This window comes from Mus caroli, unplaced genomic scaffold (genome assembly GCF_978045245.1).
Source record: "Mus caroli unplaced genomic scaffold, Mus_caroli_1 scaffold_1, whole genome shotgun sequence".
NCBI classification, from domain to species: domain Eukaryota; kingdom Metazoa; phylum Chordata; class Mammalia; order Rodentia; family Muridae; genus Mus; species Mus caroli.
Genome location: NW_028227256.1, coordinates 37,506,247 through 37,528,966, shown reverse-complemented (window position 1 = coordinate 37,528,966; position 22,720 = coordinate 37,506,247). Strand labels below are relative to the sequence as shown.

At 42.9% G+C, this 22,720-nt stretch overlaps 1 protein-coding gene across 2 annotated transcripts in view; it reads right to left on the bottom strand.

Annotated features, from left to right (window-relative positions):
• The window catches only part of Slc9a4 (solute carrier family 9 member A4), a 49,599-nt gene extending 27,537 nt beyond the window's left edge, over window positions 1-22,062 (bottom strand). For both annotated transcript variants that reach the window (XM_021169612.3, XM_029484890.2), the window contains exons 1-3: window positions 21,034-22,062; window positions 17,518-17,981; window positions 935-1,194 (exon numbers count right to left, since the gene is read on the bottom strand). In XM_021169612.3, the coding sequence (XP_021025271.1) occupies window positions 935-1,194; window positions 17,518-17,981; window positions 21,034-21,289 (980 nt within the window). In that variant the 5' untranslated portion in view covers window positions 21,290-22,062. The remainder of the gene's footprint in view (window positions 1-934; window positions 1,195-17,517; window positions 17,982-21,033) is intronic.
• Between the last annotated feature and the right edge of the window lie 658 nt (window positions 22,063-22,720).

Sequence of the window (22,720 nt, the reverse complement as noted above, 5' to 3'; positions counted from 1 at the left end):
ATTAAACCTTTCTGCCCAGATAGTTGGATATCTGGACAATGTCTGGAAGAAAACAAAACCAGATCTAACGAGTCAACTGAGAGACTTCAGTTTAGGAGGACGTGAGGTTGAACACCAGATATCTTCATGGGAACAAAGTACTGGGTGTTCATGCTTACCTACTTAGCTTTACTCTCTCCTGCTGGGTGTAGGGTGAGTGTGTGGGGGGTGGAGTGTGGAGTAGGGGGTGTAGGGTGTATGGTGTGTGGTATGGGTGTGGAGTGTAGGGTGTGTGGTATGTGGGCTGAGTATGTGGTGTGTGATGTGTGGTGTGGGTGTGTGATGTGTGGGATGGGTGTGGGATATGTGGTGTGAGGTGTGGGGTCTCAGTGTGGGGTCAGTATGGGTGTGATGGAGCTCGTGGCAAATAATGACAGGCAGAGCCCAGAGTGGAAGTTCCTTGTGGCCTGCTTTCCTTCTACTTTACAACTTTTATTATTATTATTATTATTATTATTATTATTATTAAAGACAAACTCTCCCTGGAGGCCCTGAAACTCCCTATATAGATCAGGGCCTTGAACTCACCTCACTGCCTACTGAGTGCTGGGATTGAAAGCATGCACCCTATGCCTGGCTCTCAACTTTATTTTTCCAGGAAGAGAAGACACTACTCAGATGGACTTCAAGCTTGAAGTGTTCCAAGCTCTGCGTCGTACCAGCTTTTCCCGAACATTTTAAATTGGCATCCTGATTGCCAGACGTTCCTCAGGCAAATGTCGGAGAGAACATTTGTTTGGCAAAGGACCAGGTTCAGCTTTCAGAAAGTTAAGAAATTCTAAACCTTCCAGTGCCTCGGGGGACTAACATCAGGCTTTTCCCAGATACTCAAGCCAGCTAGCTCCTAAAGCATCCACACATTCCCACGTGACTCCATCCGTAAGGTTGTACTCACGCCAGGATTCCTGAGAGATAAAGCGTCTCGGCTGCTAAGTAAGACAGATAGCTGAACATGAAGACGATGAGGGGCTCAATCGCAGAGATGTTCTGAGTGAAACGTGTGATAAATGCGGAAATGAATCCAAAAATGATGCCGAAAAATACTCCCCCGCACCCCACGATGACGAATCTGGCACACCCAGCCAAAATGTCCACAGCTTCTATGTCCTCAAATTTGTGCATCTTAGTGAAGGCAATTAGTATGTTGTATAAGACCTGGAGAAGTACAAATGAGAGAAACATGAAGTGGAAAGTAGCAATATGTTACACATGGATTCTTGACTTCACATTCAATTAAACAGAGTACACGAGTCAACGGCACAGAGATTAACACAGCTACCCAAGTTTTAGACGCACAACATGTTCGGACATATCCAGATTCAGTGAAGAAAGGGGAAGTGTTGGGTTTCATAATTGAGCGCATGACAAATGTTTAAGGAGGTGGGGATGCGAATTACCTCAATTTGTTTATTACATACTGTACCCATGTTGAATGATTATTTCACCCCGTGCACAAGAGCAAGTCTTCCACCAAAGGGAAGTGCTTATAACAATTGAGCGCTCCCCGTGAGCCATTCTCTGTGCCATGTCTCTGCTTTGAACCTTTTCTAGGACTCTGCAATGCCTTCCACCTTTTTTCTTTAAAGAGTGTACACTGTTAATCTCCCTCAGCAGAGAGCACAGAAGGAACACTAGAGATGAACTCTCTCTGGGTCCCTCTGGGAGGAGTCAGCCATGGAAGGAGTACTTCCGGGGAAGCCTGAAGGAGCCATGTGCCCTGAAAACTATTCCTCAGCAGCCTTGTGGCTTAGGCCTGCAGAGGAGCCTTCTGCAAAGAGCCCCACAGGGGACAGTGCTTGGGTCTAAATCAAGCAGTTCCTTCTCTTCCTTCCCTGTGTCTTCTACTCTGACAACAGACCTTCTGCCCACGCTGGAGCTCAGAATCTTGCAGCACGGAGGTTTTGAGCAAGTCTGCTCAGGCTTGCCTTTCAGAGAGGGATATTTAGTTTGTGCAGCCCCTCTTGGCCAGATCCAGCATAGCTGAGTCAGCCAACTTCTCTGCTAATCAATCACTGGTCTATCCACATTTTCCTCAGTACATCAGAACCCACGCAGGTTTTTACACACTGCTCGGCTTCTCCGGGCCTGGGCTTCCTGCTTGCTGCTACTTTGACATTCTCCCTTATATAGACACACGGGGAAACTAAGCCTTCACACGTGCTAGGCATGCAATCTGCTACTGAGAGTTTGTCTAGTATATCTCTAGCCCGTTTATATTTTATTTTATTTTATTTTATTTTATTTTATTTTATTTTATTTTATTTTAAGATAGGATCTTAATAAGCTGCCCAGTTGGGCCTAGAAGCTCTATAGTCAAAGTAGGCTGTGATGGTTAATCTTCATCTTCAACCCTGTGGGACTTGGAATCACCATGGAAACTAATACCTAGGTGTGTCTGTGAGGGAGTCTCTATATTGGGTTAACTGAGGTCACTTAGCTGTGAGTCCAGGACTGCAAAAGAAAGGGAAAGGGCCTTGACACCAGCATGCATCTCTCTTAGTAGGTGAGCATTAATGGTTTGTTGCTAATGTCATAAGCAGTAGCCAGAAAGTTTGGCAAGATATAGAAACGTTGAGAGATTGTAGCAAGCTTTTCTTCCTTTACCCAAAGAGAATTTTTAACTCGTTTGGAGAAGAAAAAGGTTGGGGATAATGGTGGAAGAGGAAATACTGTGCAAATTTGCTGGAGGGAATGCACACACATTTGTATGGGCAAATTTCTGAGATGGGAAAGTTACTTTTAAAGTGGGAGATTTGCTTAAGAACTTTTAAGCCAGATTTGCACGTGTGTGTGTGTGTGTGTATACTAAAATCTAGAAATGTTGAGAAAAGAGAGTGCAGCACTATAAATGTGTCTTTCTTGTTTCTGCTTGTTCCATCTGTGTGATGCAGATCCCCAGTGTCTGTGTCTGTGGCACTCAGAGTCCCTCAGATCTCAGGCTGCAGAGAGGGAAACCCCCCAGCCACGCATACTCAATCTCCACCAGTTGTTCTCCAGTGAGGACAGAGGTGGAGTGGCACTGAGGGCTGCCCCTTCCACGAAGAATCAAATACTCTGATTGCCTCCCTCAGTCTGATGCTCCCCAGGGGCTAGGCAAACTCTGAAAAAGGCTCCAGCCAGTTTCCCTTCTGCCTTCTGTTTCTCTCTGGTCACTCTGTATCTGGCGCTGAGTGCTATCCCTGCTCCCTGGCTTCTGACATGGGAGCTTCCCTAGTAAACTCTCTACACACCTGATACCTTCTGTGTTCTTGATCTGTGGGTGAGCTAAACAATATCTATGGATGGATGGATGCACCCACCATACGTAATATATTTATAAAATTTATCAAGTATACAAAGGTTATTAAGACGTTTGGAGAAGAGCTTTGAAGAACCTTTGAAAGTTGTTTGTGATTCATGCTTTTTGAGTAAAAACAAAAACAAAAAGAAAAACAAACAGAAAACCTGTGTGACTATATTCTGTCCCCATGAATTCACTTAGCCTTGTATAGCTTTCTTCCTGACCGTGGGGCAATCCACATGTGGGTTTTCAGAACTTTGGATATTGCCCCTTTGAGTTGGATTCAAAAAGAGGTGAAATGGGACCAGAGGATGGCCCCACAAGTCCATAAGAAGTAGGTCTGAATGAAGTAAAGTGAGTGTTTATTTGACTCTCAAATCCGGAGGAAATCCTCGGAGCATGATTAAAGCTCAAAGATTTGCATGTTGTGGCCACAAACACAAAATCTTTTACACAGCTTTCCAGACTACCAGTGGCTACATAATCACCTGGGCCGATTTGGGCGAGTATAGGAAGATGTCCTGGCACTTTCAAAAGCTAAGTGGTCGCATAGCTAAGAGACTGCACTTATGCACACTCTGTCCTACTCCATGAAAAATCTTTCCCTTTCAAAATAGCAGTGTCTGGCTATCATTATAATGGCAAAGGATGATTGTCTCTGGACTCGTTTCAAATGTATATATCTGTCCTGTGTGAACAAAGAAGTTAAATATCCTTTCATCACAGCTACGAACTTTGTCTCTGTAACTCCTTCCCAGGGATCCATCCCATAAGCAGCTTCTAAATGCTGACACCATTGCATACACTAGCAAGATTTTGCTGAAAGGACCCAAATATAGCTGTCTCTTGTGAGACGATGCCGGGGCCTAGCAAACACAGGAGTGGATGTTCACAGTCAGCTATTGGATGTATCACAGGGCTCCCAATGGAGAAGCTAGAGAAAGTACCCAAGGAGCTAAAGGGATCTGCAACCCTATTGTCGGAACAACATGATGTACTAACCAGAACCCCGGAGCTCTTGTCTCTAGCTGCATATGTATCGAAAGATGGCCTAGTCAGCCATCATTGGAAAGAGAGGCCCATTGGACTTGCAAACTTTATATGCCCCAATATAGGGGAATGCCAGGGCCAAAAGAATGGGAATGGGTGAGTAGGGAAGTGGGGGGCGCTATGGGGGACTTTTGGGATAGCATTGGAAATGTAACTGAGGAAAATATGTAATAAAAATATTAAAAATTAAAAATAAATAAATAAAATAAAAAAAAAGAAGTTACATATCAGGAATATCCGCAACACATGAGGAATAAGATTCATTTGCCCCTCTTGACTCATTCTCTCAAGGAAATGGTCATGTTACTCTTGACAAATCCTCCCAGCCTTCTATGACTACAACCAAGGCCACCATGAACGTGTATAAACCCACACACACACACACACACACACACACACACACACACACACACACGCAAACCCTCATGTGAAGACTAAAAACCTCAGCTGACACACTGAGGCTCTAAAGTGGAGAGCTGGTTCCCAATGCAAACATGTCTTCCTGTCTTCTTCTTGTTGTTTGTTTGTTTTTTGTTTTTTGTTTTTTTCTGAGACAGGGTTTCTCTGTGTAGCCCTGACTGTCCTGGAACTCACTTAGTAGACCAGGCTGGCCTCGAACTCAGAGATCCACCTGCCTCTGCCTCCCGAGTGCTGGGATTAAAGGCGTGCTGTCCCCATGCCCAACATGTCTTCCTGCCTTAAAGACTGATTTCTACACGATACACTGCTGAAATGGGTGGATTCTGGGCCATGCTACATCCACATAAAACAGCCAATTTAATGAATATACAAAGACCACGCATTGATAGTGTGAGCTCCTTAGCACTAACCATCTCAGTGTTTAGTTACAGGGAGTGGCACCTGTGCTATGACCTTGGTGAGTTCACCAAAGAGTGTTCCATTCTAGTAGGGCTATGGATTCTTAAGTATCTTCAGAAGCCACCATGCCACCTGGTGACTGCACAATCTTCGTGGTCTTAGCTTCATGTGTTTCTCTATAGTCTAATAAGCAGAAGTTTTGAGAATGGTCCTCTTTGGGTTTATCATCATCTTTGGGGGGAAAGTGTTTGATACCTAACCTTTGGCATGATGCGAGCTGCAAGTTTTCCATCTAAGTCTGATATAAGACTGAAAAAAATAGCTCAGTGGTCATGAGCATATGTTGCTCTTGCAGAGGGCTAGGTTCAGATCCCAGCACCTCATAGTGGCTCACATTCATCTGTGGTTCTAGTTCAAAGCAATTTGTGAACACCACGCATGTATGTGGTGCAAGGATATTATGCAGGCAAATATACATACACATAAAATACAAATTTTTTTTTTAAATAAAATCACCGAGAGCTAAATAGTTACTGATTCCTCCTACATTGTCACGAGTATTGGTCAAAAATGAGTGGTGAAATCTTCCAAATAATTAACTACATTTGTTAATAAAATTATGAGTTTTATTTAGGAGATGAATTGAATTCACAACTATATTTCTCTGTGGTCATAATATTTGTGTTTTTTTATATATTGTTAAATTTTATTTTATAATATTTTACTAATAACTTCTTGGCCAGTAGTCATGAAGGATATTGGTCTGCAGGTGTCTTTTTTTAATATATCTTTGCCTGGTTTTGATGTTGGGACAAAGTAGGCTTCATAATGAGGTGGGAAATTGGTCCTTTCTCCATTATATCAGAAAGAGTTTATAAGGAGTAGACATTCTTTCTCCCTTTAGGTATAGACAAGGTATCATTTTAAAATAAGTTATTAATTATTATCACCCTTATTATTATTGTCTTACTACTGCTTCCTTTGGCTTGATTCTTCTTGTTACAGGGGAGCATTACATCATTGGTTCTGATCTTTCAATTCTTTTTTGTTTTGTTTTTGTTTTTGTTTTTGTTTTTGTTTTTTGAGACAGGGTTTCTCTGTATAGCCCTGGCTGTCCTGGAACTCACTCTGTAGACCAGGCTGGCCTTGAACTCAGAAATCTGCCTGCCTCTGCCTCCCAAGTGCTGGGATTAAAGGCATGCACCACCACCGCCTCGCTCTTTCAATTCTTTAATAAAGAGATTTGAAAGCTATAAATGTTCCTTAAAGTACACATCACATAAACTATGAATATTGTGTTTTTACTATTTTGTCAAAATGTTACCTAATTTTCTTCATAGTTTCTTTCTGGGGGTACAAAGTTTGAAGAAATGTACTGTCTAATTTCTAATTATTGGAATTTTATTTTTGTTTTATTTTTATTCTGGTGTGGGTGGGCACGGAAAGTACTCTGGAAGGTCTGAAAGTTTCTAAATTTAGGGAGGTTTTATTATGGTTGAGTACAGTGGTCATTTTCCATAAGTATGTGCTTAAAATAGAATGTTTGATTTGAGGTGGTCAGACGTGGAGCTCATAAAGAACGACTCGGCTAAGGTGGTTGGTTGGTAGAGTTCAGACCCTCTATGTCTTGCATGTATTTTTCTGGCTTGTCCTATCACTTCCCAAGTCTGAGTTAATAGAATCTCCTACACTGCTTGAAGACTAGTTATTACCTACTTGTGGACACTATCAGTAGATACATACACATGTATGAGTTTGTGGTATTCATTTTTTTTTCCCGAGACAGGGTTTCTCTGTATAGCCCCGGGGCTGTCCTGGAACTCACTTTGTAGACCAGGCGGGCCTGGAGCTCAGAAATCCACCTGCCTCTGCTTCCCGAGTGCTGGGATTAAAGGTGCGTGCCACCATGCCCGGCTATGAGTTTGGGGTATCCTTATGAAGTAACTTTTTAATCATAATGATATACTCTTCTTTACCTGTGCAATGCTTCTATCACTATAGATAGTTGATCTGGTGTCTGTGTAACTGTACCAGCATTCTTATTCTAGTTGCCTGCATTTTTTATAACTCAGTGTTAGAAAAGCTGATCAGAACAGGAAAAAAAAATATCTATTCCAATAGAGTCTAAATGAATGGCCAAATATGTTCCTTGGGGAGTTCTGGAGTGACAGTCATCAGTACTGTTTACCCTGAGTTTTTCCCTTTAATAAACACATTTTAGGACTGCACTTGTGGCCTTGTTGATGTTGGTCATCACTGGCCAAGTTTTGAATGTGACAGTTTGGAGCATAGAAGAATTTGTTTCCAAGGTGGGTCTCTTGCTTCCTGATATGAGACTACCCTCCTCCGTGTAGCACAGTAACCAGGAGTATTCAATATAGTGGATGCTGTGTGGTTTCTTAAGGAGCTACTTTACAATCAAAAGGCACAGGGCCTTGAGTAACTACCATGAAGAGACAATCCCACTGCCCTGAAAGGTGCAGTCATGCAGCCTCATAGCAGAGAATGTGGAATCTATTAATTCCCTGGGATTGTAATCCCTTAGCATTTGTTCATAAACTCAGAGAACTTGGGGCCAAGCTAGCAAACTGTAAAGGTGTCAGAGGCTATATTGGGGAAGAGGGAAAACTGGGTGGTAGTTCAGTTGAAGATCAGTCAATGAGTCCTTTAAGGAACTCCTCTCCATTTTAAAGGAATGAATGGAATTCTGAGCTCCTGCGCCAACTTGGAGTAAATGCTTAAAGATACTTTTACTGACTAGTATCATCATCATCTCACCATACAGAGTCACTTAAAGCCTGCACTATGTCTTCAACTATAAAAGCAAACATCAACAGTGACCAGTCAATGTAAGTTCACTGAAGACTGGGACTGTGGTTTGCTTTTCTGAAAATGTCATAGTTGACAGTCTTGGAAGGAACAGTGTCTGAAAAGAAAACTGCTCAGTGGTGGTTTTACATGGACAGATAGATGACTGGATATGAGGACGTACATGGGAAGATGGATGGATGGACAGACATATGGACAGATGGGTGGATGAATGATGGGGACACAGAACCCCTGGCATAACCTGAAGACAAGTGAACTGCATCATTAAGATAAGAGTGTTGGGGGATGAAGATATGGCTCATGGTTTAAGAGTACAAACTACCATTGCAGAAGACCTGAGTTCCATTTACAGAAACCAGGCCAAATGCTAACAGCCACCAGTTACCATTCCAGGTTTGGGGGGGGGGGGTATAATGGCTTCTTCTGGCTCTTGTAGGCACTTGCATTCACAAGTATATTTCTACATATGGTCACATAATTTAATTTTTTCTGAAATTCAAAGGATAGTCTATGAATGGGGGGGCAATATCTCAAAATCTCTTGTATAGAAATCCCCATTTATACTTGCTGGTTTTGTGTGTCAACTTGAAAAAAGCTGGAGGTATCACAGAGAAAGTAGGTTCAGTTGAGGAAATGCCTCCATGAGATCCAGCTGTGGGACATTTTCTCAATTAGTGATCAAGGTGGGGGGGAGGGCCCAGCCCATTGTGTCCTGGGTTCTGTGAGAAAGCAAGCTAAGTAAGCTGAGCAAGCCAGGGGAAGCAATCCAGTAAGCAGCACCCCTTCATGGCCTCTGCATAAGCTCCTCTCTCCAAGTTCCTACCCTATGTGAGTTCCAGTCCTGACTTCCTTTGGTGATGAACAGCAATGTGGAAGTGTAAGCTGAATACACAATTTCCTCCCCAACTTGCTTTTGGTCATGATGTTTTGTGCAGGAATACAAACCCTGACTAAGACACCACGTACAGAAATCTTCCCTTTGAGGTGTTGGCTGGGCCAGTCCAAGAGACCCCACAAACAGTATAGGCATTGTTACTGCCCTTGGTTCCCTCCTAGAACCTGAAGGTTAGATGCTATTGTTGAAGACAATACACTCCAGACACAGGACTTGGAAGACTCAAGCAGGAACTGATCTGGAAGCCTCCTCCCTAAGGACTATCTCTCATAGTATCTGAAGCTGCTATGCAAGCTGCCAAGATAGAAAACTAATCAATAGTCCTACCCATGTGTAAACTCTGTGAGTCACAATAATGACTTGCATTGCAAGATATTCACAGGAATAAGATAGGGGCACTTATACCTTAAGGTAACCAGAAGCTGCCTAGTTGAATGTAAGTCATGCTTGATTCAAAAGAAATCTATGCATAGTACTACAAACCAATTACCTATAACTGGTAAAGCCATAGACCCTAGAGGACAACTTACTACTGCTACTTTTACTTTCCTAAACTAAAATCATTTCTAACAGCACTCTAAATTCCCATCCTTATACAGATAAGTACAGCTCTCAACCCTTATCAAAAACCTTTCTTCTGCAGCAGATGCAATGACCATTATAGAGATCCAACGCTAGTGAAAATGAACAGAACAGCTGACTATGAAATACTCAACTTCAACTCATACTTCCACAGCACAGCCCCAATACCAGAGACTTAGAGAACACCACAAAAGAAGAATCAGACAAACTCTAAGAGCTATAGGACTGGTCTGCTGAGAGATAGTGTCTTCTATACATCTCAGGGAAGCTGCACCCATGAAATCTCAACAACATGGTTGCTTAAACAAGACTATCACTATGGCACTTGTTGACATATTGTATATTGACTTGGATGGAGGAGCTCTCACAAGGTTCCTCCACTAGATTAAAAGCTATAGACAATTCATGGCTGGAGAGAGAGAGAGACAGAGAGAGAGAGAGAGAGAGACAGAGACAGAGACAGAGACAGAGAGACACACAGAGAGAGAGAGAGAGAGAGAGAGAGAGGTTTTCCCTAGGGATAAGACCCTTGAAGGATTATTCCAAGAGATCAGTCCTGCACACAAATACATATAAATAACACTAAATGCACTGAATAGGTTGCATACATATATGTACACTTATACATGTACATATGCATACAATACATATACACATACATGTACATCACACACATAATATATATGCACATACCTATACTACATATACACATACACATATACATATAATATATATATATACATACATATACATCTACATCTGTATAACAAAATTTATTGAGGAAGACATTATGAATTTGTGAGGGAACACTGGAATAGTAGCAGTAGAGAGACAGGGTCAAAGGCTTTCTTCCCCTTAAATATGGTCTAATGTTATACTACAAGGTTGTACAACAAGTTCTACTAAGTGATGGCCATTTGCATAATTACCACAGAAGCCATAAGGAAAGAAAGTACTTGTCCATCAGCAATTACTACTCCCATGATCCACCTCATGAGGCTTGTCACATGACACCGCGCATATTATTTCATGTTGCAGCCCAGCACGCCCTACTGAGAACACTGACCCAAGTGTTGGCAGAGGGTAGCCTGGCAAATAACCACAGGACTAGGAAGTCCTCCTGGCTCTATCTGGCAGGCGAGGCTGTCCTCCCCAGGCAGGAATTTCCATGAAAATATTCTATAACCTTCTAGGGGACCTTTGTGGCTGGGTCGGGTTCTAAGAAAGCACAGAATAGGCGTGCACACAGTTGTAGATTGTAGGTTGATTATAGTTTAGTAAGAACTTTGAAGGCTCATGGTGTGGGGGCTCAAGGCAGCATATAGAATTATTTGCTTTCACATTCAAAGGCAGTTAGGATAATTGGCATGGACTGCAGATCCTCAGTGGTATGGACAGAATTGTTTCTGAGTGGTTTTTCACCCTGGCTCTCATTATTCCCTAAAGAGTTGAAGGGCCATCGCTCTCTTCCTTAGTATTTCTCCTCCTCTGAATCCATTTCTACAGAGGCTCCACTCCACATCCCAACAAGGAAAGGGCAGCTTGGTTACTAGCTGGATGTTATTCCTTTTTTTCTACCCCTAGGGCAAAAGTGAGTGCCCATCACCCCCAAGGGGCTCATAAGTGTCTTCTGTTTAAAGAAATACCAGTGAGTAAAATTCACATCTCAGCTATTCCCTTGCTTCAAGCAGTGACAGATTCTCCAAGTGAGTATTTGTAGTCAAACCTGGGAAACTGTCATGAAATCACGATTGAAGGCCCTATCTTAGAATATGTTTTTCTAGCATGCCACAGAGGGGCTGGCCCTTGCTAAGGTTCAAATCTTTCAGGTTGCTTACTGGTGAGCCTGTAACTCAGACAACAGATGAATTAGAGGCAATCTGCTACCCAGTTGTGGAGGACATGAGGATTAGAGGTGTCTCCCCCAAGTTAGCAAAACTCTGAAACACACTCCTGGGGACTTCAAAGCACTCCTGTCTTCCCTTGCTCATACAATCTCGAGCAGCTTTTCCAGCCTGTTTCATATCTCACTGTCAGAGGGCAAGCTTACCAGATAAACCTCCAATTATTTTGCTGCCTGCACATTTGTAAAGACTGGGTCTCTTTAGGTGGGTCTGACCCCTCCCTTGCCTCCAGTGGTCTGGAAGTGATCTTGGAAGGACTTGGGCCTTGGGCACATCACAGACTCCTGAGCTGACCAACCAACCACTGATCTGGTTTCCTAAGATTATACCTTTATGTCTATTCCCTGTAGTCACCAAGAAGGTGACATTACTTGTATGAATCTTCCTCTGGGTTATGGGGATGAAAGAATATTTATCCATCACCTACCATGTGCCGGATATTGACAAACCCAATTTTGTGACCTTACAGTTATGCTCTCAGATTGGGTAAGTCCATCTCATCTCATATATAAGGAAGTTATTTTGAGATCTTTGCTCACAGACTGTGAGTTTTTGGTCTATATGCCCTCATACACCAATCCTCATACTGTTTCTTGCAAGAACTGTTGAAACACATCTCCATAAACTCACCACAAGCTGGAAAGATCATGACTAAAGTGCACAGAATTCAGTTCATCTAGCCCTTACCCCAACTCAGCATCCTGGAACACTGTAGAACACTAAGAATTCCCTCTCAAGAACAGGGTGCTGACTGAGGAGGTGGCTCCATGGTACAGCTCAATACTCAGAAACATGACCATAGCATACTGCATCAGCCCCTGAAGGCCCACATCTGGTGTCTTTTTGCCCATGGTAATATTAAAGGGATGAATTCTTAGGGAACCTTTGCTTGCTCAGAGCTAGATGATGGGTACTGTGGTGTAGACGCCAACAGAATCAGCTGGAATAGAAATCAAGAAGGCTACCAGGAAGCCCTTCAGGAAAGTAAGGAATATGAGACAGATGAGGAAAAAGAGAGGCAATGAACTTTAGATGGAGGGTGGGAAACTTAGGATGTAGTCTAAAAACAAAATTGGATATGCAAACAGGATGCAGTCACAGAGTGAAAGAGAAGCCAAAAGTTTCTACCACAAGCTTCCACTGGTCCCCTTAGCTGAAGGAAATGGCTGGCTGATCCAAGCAAGCAAGGAGAGGGCCACTTTGTGTGGGAAGCCACATGTGCCATTGCAGGGTGGCGCTGGCTTCCACTGGCCACCACGCATACATAGGCAGTAAAGTTCTTTTGCCAAGATGAGGTTTTGAGAATTAACCAAAATTAACCAATCAGATGAGAGACAAGTTAACCAATCAGATGAGAGACAAGTTAACCAATCAGATGAGAGACAAGTTAACCAATCAGATGTAGGCATGCAAATGAGGTGAAAAGCATAACCCAAGCACAACCAATCCGGGTGTGAGACACTCCTCTCCTAGGCCTATATAAGCAGCACCAGTTCTGGACTTGGGGTCTCTTCGCCTCTGCAATCAAGCTCTCCCAATAAACGTGTGCAGAAGGATCCTGTTGCAGTGTCGTTCTTGCTGGCGTGTCAGGCCCACTCAAGAACTCTTGTCTTCTGGATATTACACTACACAAAACTAGATTATATTCAATTAGTATAGACTTGATATCATTGGGAGTTTGTCTTCATTTCATAAATGACAATGAAGAAATGTGTATACACATAGGTCTACTAAGTCACCCTAGTGCTTACCTTAAGAAAGAATGGCCAGAATAGGCTAAGGGGCCTCAACAGTTGGACCTATGGGCACCCTACCACAAACTACTGTATACTACTATTTCATAAGGCAAGACAGGATTCCTCACTCCATGATGTTCCGTGAGGCAGGAGTGGGAAATTTTGATAAAGCACTCATCAGTGAGATTGACTCAAACCAATGCTTAACTCAACTCCTTCCACCATAGCATCCCTATGGGATGGTAAACTTGCAGCAAAATGCCACAGAGGTGTGCCTTGAAAAGGGAGGTGGGAACCAGGGGAAAGGGCAGAGGAAGGAGAGAGGGTCAGTGTGGGAGAAGCAACATGATGAAGTGGTCCAGAGAAAGCAGAGGAAGGATGCTCAGGTTCCAGACTCAGTGCGGTCCTCTGGCACTTTAGCCTTCCACACTTGGCAGTGTAAGAGATGGGGAGGAGAGATGGGGTGGATAGAAATATAATTACCTGTTGATTATCGAGCAAGCTGATGTATGACAATTAAGAGATTGACAGAGATAGAAAAACACTACTCTACAGCCAATCAAGTGAGTCCATATTTCTACTAAGCTGCCAGTCATGGTGATACAGAGTGCTCATGAGCTGATGTGAAAGCTGCAGACAGGAGCTACTCAGCACCCTTTCGAGTTCAGGAAGTTACTGTACAGAAAGCTGATTATGGATTCTCCATGGACCCTGTGAGCTTAAGATTGTCTTTTATTCCAATTCTACAGCAAAAAGAGACATGAGTGAACAGCCTTGCCTAAAGCCTTGTGTGGCAATCACTAAGTCAGCCATTTCAATACAAGGGAAAGAACAGCTGTGTCACTGACCTTGACAAGTTTTTCACTCCTTTGCAGCTTAGAGTTGAGATTTCAATTGGCAGAAAGAAAATGGAAAGTGGATTGAAGGCATAGAGCTGAGCACAGAGCTGAGCACAGAGCTGAGCACAGAGCTTGACACAGAGCTGAGCACAGAGCTGAGCACCCAGGTCTGCTCTGTAACCTAGGGTGTTCTAACCTCTCACTCCTGATTCTCTTCATTTTTGAATGGACAATATTTTTTCATGCTTCATAAATAAGCTCCATGGATTTAATAAAGTAGCAAGTACAAAGCTGGCCACAATGGGTCATGGAACTAGTAATTCTGCCTCTGCTTCTTCTTGGATCTTAACCATGACGCTCCACTAGAGACCTTGGGGTAATTGTTTTTAGCAATATTAGAATTATATTTTATTTTTTTTAAATAAAAGTTGTAGCTAGATATTCAAGTCACACATGTTTGTATCTTAGTGTGCACATCCTGATAAAATGATGCTTGTAGAATAACTAAATAATAAGACCCCCCCCCCTGAAATCTACCTTCGTAGTAAATCTCCACAAATCCCCAGTGACATTTTTAGTGAGTGCACACTTGCAGTCCTGGATGTGCACACCTATTGTGATTCTGTTCTGCTCGTCAGATGTGAAAGGTGTGTGTCCTAGTTAGCAACGCTATAACCTGAAAACTCAGCAAAAGGAAGGACTAAGTGGGAAACTGCAAGCTGAAATACAGACATGGTTGATTCTTGGTGAATCAGATTCATGAATAAATCCAATTGTTCTGGAAGTAAAATCTGTACTGACATCACACGAAGCCCTAGACCACAGGCCACCTCTGGGTGACTCAGACTGCTGGGTTACTGTGACTGTTGCCCTTGGGGAGGCCTTTTGCTCAATGAAAGGGTGAGCTCAAAGCCATCAGCTCAAAATACCATTGGACGACAGAAAGTACCAGTTGCTTTCAGCCGCTTTCTAAATCTGGCCCTGGGCTTCTCTGGTTTCACTTAGGGACCCAGCGGTGCTCCAGCACACACTTAATACACACTGTGCTGTGGGAGACCAAAGATGACCATGTGGGCAATCTCACCAGAGCCAATACAACGGCAGCGTTGCCCAGCAGAGGTCACAACAGCAGACACTACAGTCGCTCAGAAATTATAATCTTATTTTAAAATGATCATTCTTTAGAAACATCGATATGGAAGCAATTTAGCCTTTAGAAAGTCAAGCAAATGTCACCGGTGATGGAATCACCACCAGAAACCACAATATGGGGTTGGTTCTGGACAAGTCAGCTAAAGAAATCTCAGGGTGAGATCTGACTCTCTCTCTCTCTCTCTCTCTCTTTCTCTCTCGGCAGCAGCAGGCAAGAACTTGCTTTGGTAATAAATACAGATGATTTCTCAGCGAGAATTTCTGCATACCACATGATTGTGCTCCTGATAAAGAGGCCGTTCGTTCCAGGTAAATTAAAGAAGTCAACCCTGTCTGTAGAAGCAGAAGCTGATAAAGTCTTTCTGGCAGCTGAGGTCACCAAGTTCAATGTCATGTGTTACCTTGGCATTTGGAAAAAAATCAAAAGTGCCCAGCCTAGCTGAAAATTCCCCCTTATTTCTGTCGTTCCATCTTTAACAGCCCCAGACAGATAGCTCTCCTGGGCAAGTATGCCAGGTGGTGTGCCTGAATATCCGTGCTAATTTGTAAATTCTCCACATGGTTCACACACATCTTTTCTGAGGACCAGAGTGACCCAAGCCTTCTGCATGCTCTTTTTAGTTTCCTAACCTGCTCCCTTCAATCTGTGAGCCTTCTGCCTGCCCCTTCAACCTCTGCTGGTGTGTTCTTTTCCTAGGGCAGTCTACGTGGTGGTTTGGGGTGTTCTTTGATGTCCCAATCCCCTGGATTATGTTTCTGCATTCTGAAGACCTGCTGTTGGAGCTGTCTGTACCATTGCAGTGGTTTGGATGAGAATGGCCCCCATAGAGTCATGTGTTTGAATACTTGATCTCCAGTTGGTGGACAAGTTTAGTAAGGATTAAGAGGTATGGCCTTGATGGAGGAAGTATGTCACTCGGGATGGACTTTAGGGTCTCAAAAATTTGTCCCATTCCCAGAAGGTTCTCTGTCTCCTACTTGAGAAAAAAGATGTGAGCACTCATCTTCCTTTGCTCTGCCTTCACTTTAACCCTATGAAACCACAAGCCCAACCAACACTTCACTCTATGACAGCAATAGAAGTGAAACTATGACACAAGTATCATGTCTTTGCCCACCTCCCCAACTCTAGAGTGATAACTTCTCATTCACCAATAGGGTCAACAGGAAGTGATTAAAATAGCCGCATGTATCAAGTTTTAAATCTATACATTTTTTAACCTGGACATTTCATTACTAGTTAAAATATTACTTTAAAGTAATCCCAGATGCAAAAACAGAGCCAGGAAGAAAAAAAAAGCACATTTATTGCAACATTATTTGTAAAATTAACAACAATGAAAAAAACAAACAAACAAACAAACAGAAACTACTTAAATAACCATCCATAGAGGGAATTGTGAAATAAATTGTGTTACTTATTCTGCAACAGCTGAGGAGACATGGAAAGACCTTGAAGGGGCTACAGCTAAGCAACACATGTAGTATGATCCCACGGTGTTTATTAGAACTATTATGCATCTGCAGCTATGCAGCTATGCAGCTATGCAGCAATGCAGCTATGGAGCTATGGAGCTATGCAGGCATATATGTGCATGCTATGAGGCCTGGAAGGGAAAAGGCAAACAAGTTAAAGCAGAAGTTTCCCGTTTCTACCTCATAATTTGATATTATTCAACTCTTTTACACTGAAATGTATTTCAGTGTTGCCCATGTGCAGGAATCTAAGCTTTAAAAGTGAAATGTCATCAAAGTATGTGTAAATGCCATACTGGCCAACAGCTTCTGGGCCAACAGCTGGGAAACACTGTCGTTTTAAGTGAAAGTGATCAATGAACTTAGCTTGTCCTGAATATTCCCGGATGTGGGCATTTCCTGGGACTTGGTGCTATGTCTTGTTCTTTCTAGCCTATTCATCCCCCTTGGGTTCTCTAGAGAATTCCTAAGCAGGGCACCCCCGCCCCATTCACGTTTTCTGTAGGACATACGACTGACTGAGCACCACATAATTCCCTTGTCATGTAACTTCATATAGAACTTCATGGTGTGTGTGTGTGCACACATATACATTTATTAAAAACAAAAACACTGCTTTGGCCAACAGGAATACCCAGAGTGATTCTAAACAATAGCTTCTCCATCCTAAATACAAAAATACTCTTGAATTGGAACATAAATTGAATTATTATGTATTTTCTACTCCTTTTTCCTCCTTAAAGCAACTAATGAATAGTTAGATACACATGGTGGATCCTTCAGAATGTTACCAGAATTCGGGCCACAGCCATGACATGGCGATCCAAGGCAGTCCTGGCCTCTATGACCCCGGACGAATCCCTCTTATCCCCCCTGCAGATTCACCCCATCCACAAACAGGACCAGGACGACTCACCACGCTGATTCCGTCATTGAGCAGGGCCTCCCCGAAGATCATCATGTAAAGCTGTTCATTCACACGTGCCTCCTCAAAAACAGCCAGCACAGCCACGGGGTCGACGGCCGAGATGAGGCTGCCAAATAGCAGATTCTGTAGCAGGTTGATGTCACCAAGGCCGAAGGCCTTGATCTGACAGATGAAGTAGAGAGAGAGCCCAATGCCAAAGGCATTGATCAGGGCTCCCAGGCCTGCCCACCACAGGATGGAGCCAATGTTCTCAAAGAAGGGCCTGGTGGGCATGAAGTAGCCGCTTTCCAACACAATAGGTGGGAGGAGGTAGAGGAAGTAAATGCTTGAATCCATGACCGGTGGCGATTTGTGGTGGGTGCCAAAAATGATGCCGCCCACCAGAGCTCCCACGATGATGAGGAGGCAGCTCTCTGGCATGAGGTGCGGCAGCCTGTGGTAAAGATGGAAACCTGGGAATACAGAGGGTGGGACCATAATCTGCCAATGAACAGTGCTGGGTCTAGCCAGATTGGTCTAGCCCAAGCTCCCTAATGCTATCCTTTAATGCAGTTCCTCATGTGGTGGTGAACCCAATCATAAAATTAGTTTTGCTGATACTTCATAACTATAATATTGCTACTGTTAGGCATTTTAATATAAATATTAAAATCCATAATTGTAATGCTATGGAGGTTCATCTGGAAAGAAACACCTCGATTTCATTACATATTTGATTTTGGGGTGACTTTAGGTCAGTTTTTTAGAAACCTTTTTATTGTTGTTGCTAAATTCTTCATGATTCGCCACATTCCACTGCATAAGCACAGAACGAGGTTCTGAGCTGGGGTTTAAGGAGCTGGGGTTTCCAAGCCCTGTGTACCCTACTCTTAGTTCTGCCTAAGATGTGTAAGGCACTCAAGGTACCCCATGGATTAAACTAAAGATGTTTATTGAGAATTTGGTTGTAAAGACCAGCATGCTGTTGAATTTAATGAGATGGAATGCCAAAGATGTAGATTACACTGCAACTCCCACTGTTGGCAAAGGTTTAATAGTGAGAAATGAATAATTGAGAAGGCTGAAATAGTATGACATATGAGGTTGTACTGGCTGGTTTTGTGTCAACTTGACAGGAGCTAATGTCATCAGATAGGAAGGAGCTTCAGTTGAGGAAATGACTCCATGAGATCCAGCTGTAAGACATTTTCTCAATTAATGATCAATGGGGGGGAGGGGAGGATGCTCAGAGCATTGTAGGTGGAACCATTCCTGAGCTGGTGATGGCGCTGAGTTCTATTATAAGAAAGGAGGATGAGCAAGAGATGAGGAGCAAGCCAGTAAGCAACATCCCTCCACAGCCTTACATCAGCTCCTGCCTCCAGGTCCCTGCCCTGTTGGAGTTCCTGCCCTGACCTCCTTCAATAATGAACAGCAAAATGTAGTGTAAGCCAAATAACCCCTTTTTTTCCCCAACTTGCTTTTTGGTCATGGAGTTTCTTTGCAGCAATAGAAACCCTAACTTAGACAGAGCTGAAATACACTACAAATACAAAGATATCAGAACTCAGTGGTTCACCATGGAGCCCCCAAAGCAACATGGCACTTTGGCAGTCCTGCCAGAAATGCATCCATCCTTTAATACAGCCAATCAAAATCCTTTGCAATCAGGTTCCCTTTTCCTGTCTTGCTCATCTGTTTTTCCTGATTGAATTGTCCCTTTTATTTGCCTTTCAGACTTTGATGCTAAGCCTTTCCCATTCCCCACCAGAAGAACTAATGTCTTCATCGAAACTACCAGAACAATTTATCTCTCTAATGCTTGTTTAGTAACAACGATCCCAATCTACAATGTGTGTACATTACTTACCTGCACTAGTCTATAAATTTCCCCAAATTAAATAGATGATTTATGTCATTACATTACTTAGCAAAAATCCACATCTCAGTCTGTGTGATAGCTGGCTGCAAAAGTGTACAACTGAATGAACTAACTGGTCATCAGGGATGCTTTCATGTGGACATTAACCAGGTGCCTCGGGAAACACTGAGATTCTCAGAGTTGTGTAACAGAATGAGAAGCATTGTAGAGAGGGGAGCTTGGGGTAGAACTGGTCCTGCCAGACACTTCACCCCCTCATTGAGAGATGATCCATTTGGCTTGAGCAAACTGTGGATTGGGAAAATTAAGGAGAAGTTGGAAGATGATGTTGTCCCATATAGTGGAGAGCTTGACTTCCAAATTAATTAAGGTAGATTTCTTTCCATACACTATGGGGAACCAGTGAATGTCTCCTTGGAGAATTTTACATTTAGCTGTATAAAAAGCAGGTTGATGCAGTTGAGCATAATTTTCACCAAAAGACATTACTCTCAGTGAGACTTCACTGTGTTAAGACCAGCTCAAGACCTTCTAAAGCCCTACATTCTTTGTTTTCTAATCACAACTTCCTTGGCCTCTTTTTGTCCTTCTTCACAAGCTATATTTTTGCCTTTCAACTGATGTTTTAATCAAATTTAACTTCTAAATTATGTCATGGCATAGAGGAGCCTGGGATGTCTTTTCTTGGGCCTGTATTTCACCATTCTGGCCTTGTTTCCTTGAACTGGGGGCTCCCTGAAATGGATCCAGTGTCTACCTGCCTTAAGGCAAAGTAGATCTGTGGGGCTGTGGCAGGAACAGGCCACAGGCTCCTCACATTGCAGTGAAAAGGACTTAGTGCATTTTACACTTTGAAACATCTGCCCACTTTCATGAAGGGCAGCAGAGCTGCAGAGGCAGTTACTTTCAACTCTTATAATTCCAGTGCTTCAAAGGGAAATGCAAAGAAACAACGTCCCGCCCCCAGAAGTGGAAGATTCCATTTCATTTCAATGTTATTCTTCCAGATGTTTCCAGGAACAGTTCCCATAATATTCCAAGAAGAAAAAGAACTTGCAAAGTCAGAAGTGACTTTAATTACTTTTGTTGTATAATATATGTGTAAGCAAACTGCTAGAGATGTCTCCCAACTAACAAAATTACAGTTCTGTGGCTAGGAATGAGTAAAGACTATGTTAGAAAAGAAATGTTATCTACAGGGGAACACCAGGGCCAAGAAGTGGGAGTGGGTGGGTAGGGGAGCAGGGTTGGGGACTTTCAGGATAGCATTTGAAATGTAAATGAAGAAAATACCTAATAAAAATGGGGGGGGGGAATGTTATGTAGTCTTCAGTATTTCCTGAACACTGTACACTTTACATTTTATATTCTTTTAAACACATAGCATAAGATTTTTATATAACAGAGAAAACACATGGTTATCTTTTTGAAATATGAAGTCAAAACTATGCAGGACCTGGAAGTATGCATGTAAATTTCAAACACAATCCTGAAACATTAAACAGCCACACTTCAGGGAAATGCGCACTACAAGTAACAGTTACTGTCTACTTAACTCATCGTCGTCTGTCATGTAAGAGATTTTCATCCATGACAACTCAGGTAAGAAACAATCCTCCCCCAACCTGTGCTAGAGGACTTACCTATCTTAGCAAGAGATGCGAGCAGTATCCAGAGGGTGACTTCATAAGGGATTTGAACATAGTCATAGTCCAGTTCAAAAACAGATATCCCTTCATTGGGGTCTGAGCTAGAAGCAGCAAACCGAGCATCAGGTGCCTGCTGGGCCGTGGGATTGGAGGACTCATTAACATACGATGATGCTTCCGAACATGTAAGGACCGCCAGCAGTAGTAACCAGTTCCATAAACGAAAAGCCATAAACATTGCAGGACCCATGCCTGTGCGACTCTGACTTCGCACCTGGGTCCTGATGTATGCCACGCCTCTGCGGCACGGCACGGTGAGTCCAGCTGCACTACCTGACCGAGAGGCAATCTATTTGCAATCCAGAAGTCATTTCCAAAGAGGTCCAGTACGATGATGACTCTGCAGGTGCGTCCTTTCAAATCTTCTTAAAATCTACTGTGTTCAGGCAGCTCAGCTCTGGGCTCAAAGAGATATCTATAAAGAGAAATCCCTCTTCATTCGAAACTGTTTCCTCATTCACTGAACACTGGCTTCATCTTGTGAGTGTAAATTGGCAAGAGACTGATTCCGAGAAACACTGACGTCCTTTAATAAGGAAAGGATTCCTTTCTGCCCTGTTGGATCCCAGGAAGGAGCCACCTGTCCCACACCTGAGCCTCCTCACCTCCCGAGGTTCTGTCTCACCTGTTTTGAACCGGTCAAAGCCGCAGGTAGCTTTTGAACCACACTTTAATTATTTGCTTTGATTTGACTTTTGTAATGAAATGCTTGTTCCGAGGGTTCTTGGCAGGCTACACTACTGACACCTAGTGGGCACCTGCAACATATCAGCCTTTGTGGCTGATAAGGACCAAGTTGCTGTCTGTTCGGTTAGCACTCAAACCAAAGTATTTTTGAGGATGAAGAGCTGTTAAGAATTGCGCCAGGCCATGAGGACGAAATAGCACTGTCCTGGAAGAAGCATAAGACTGTCTTCACAGACAAGGGAGGAGGAAGCGGCAAAGCAATGAAGATGATGAACACTTGATTTCGTGGCCAATAAATTATGGAAGAAACAAGGCTCCAGCTTTCTCTAAGCTCCACAGCGAGTTTCTCAAAGGGAAGAAACCAAAATGAGAAACTTCATGAATGTGTCTGAAAACCCAGTTGGGAAAATGTTCTCAAATACTCAAACCCAGTAGCTAACCATTGTGTCATTGTGCTCTGTCTGTACAAAAGAAGTGTCTACACAGACTAGCTATGAGGTCCAGAATGGATTTTGTCAAAGGTTCTTTATCTAGAAGTGGGTAGTTGCATTGGCCCCGTGGAGCAGATAGGACAGTAAATAAAATTGAGAAGAGGAGGAGGAGGAGGAGGAAGAAGAGGAGGGAAGAGAAGGAACTTCGAAAGGCCCAAATTGCCTACAGATTTAATATGTATTTTTCTAAAGACAACTGAAGCAAGGATGTAAAAGCAACTAACACGCTCTGCTTGAGGCCACAGCATCACTTTGAACTTTACCACGTCATCCCCCTTCCTTGTCAAGTGCACCCCACAAAACCACCTTTTGATCCACTTACAAATGGAAATTATATTTTTAAAGATTATTTATTTTATGTATATGAGTACACTATACCTGTCTACAGACACAACAGAAGAGGGCATCAGATCCCATTACAGATGGTTGTGAGCCACCATGTA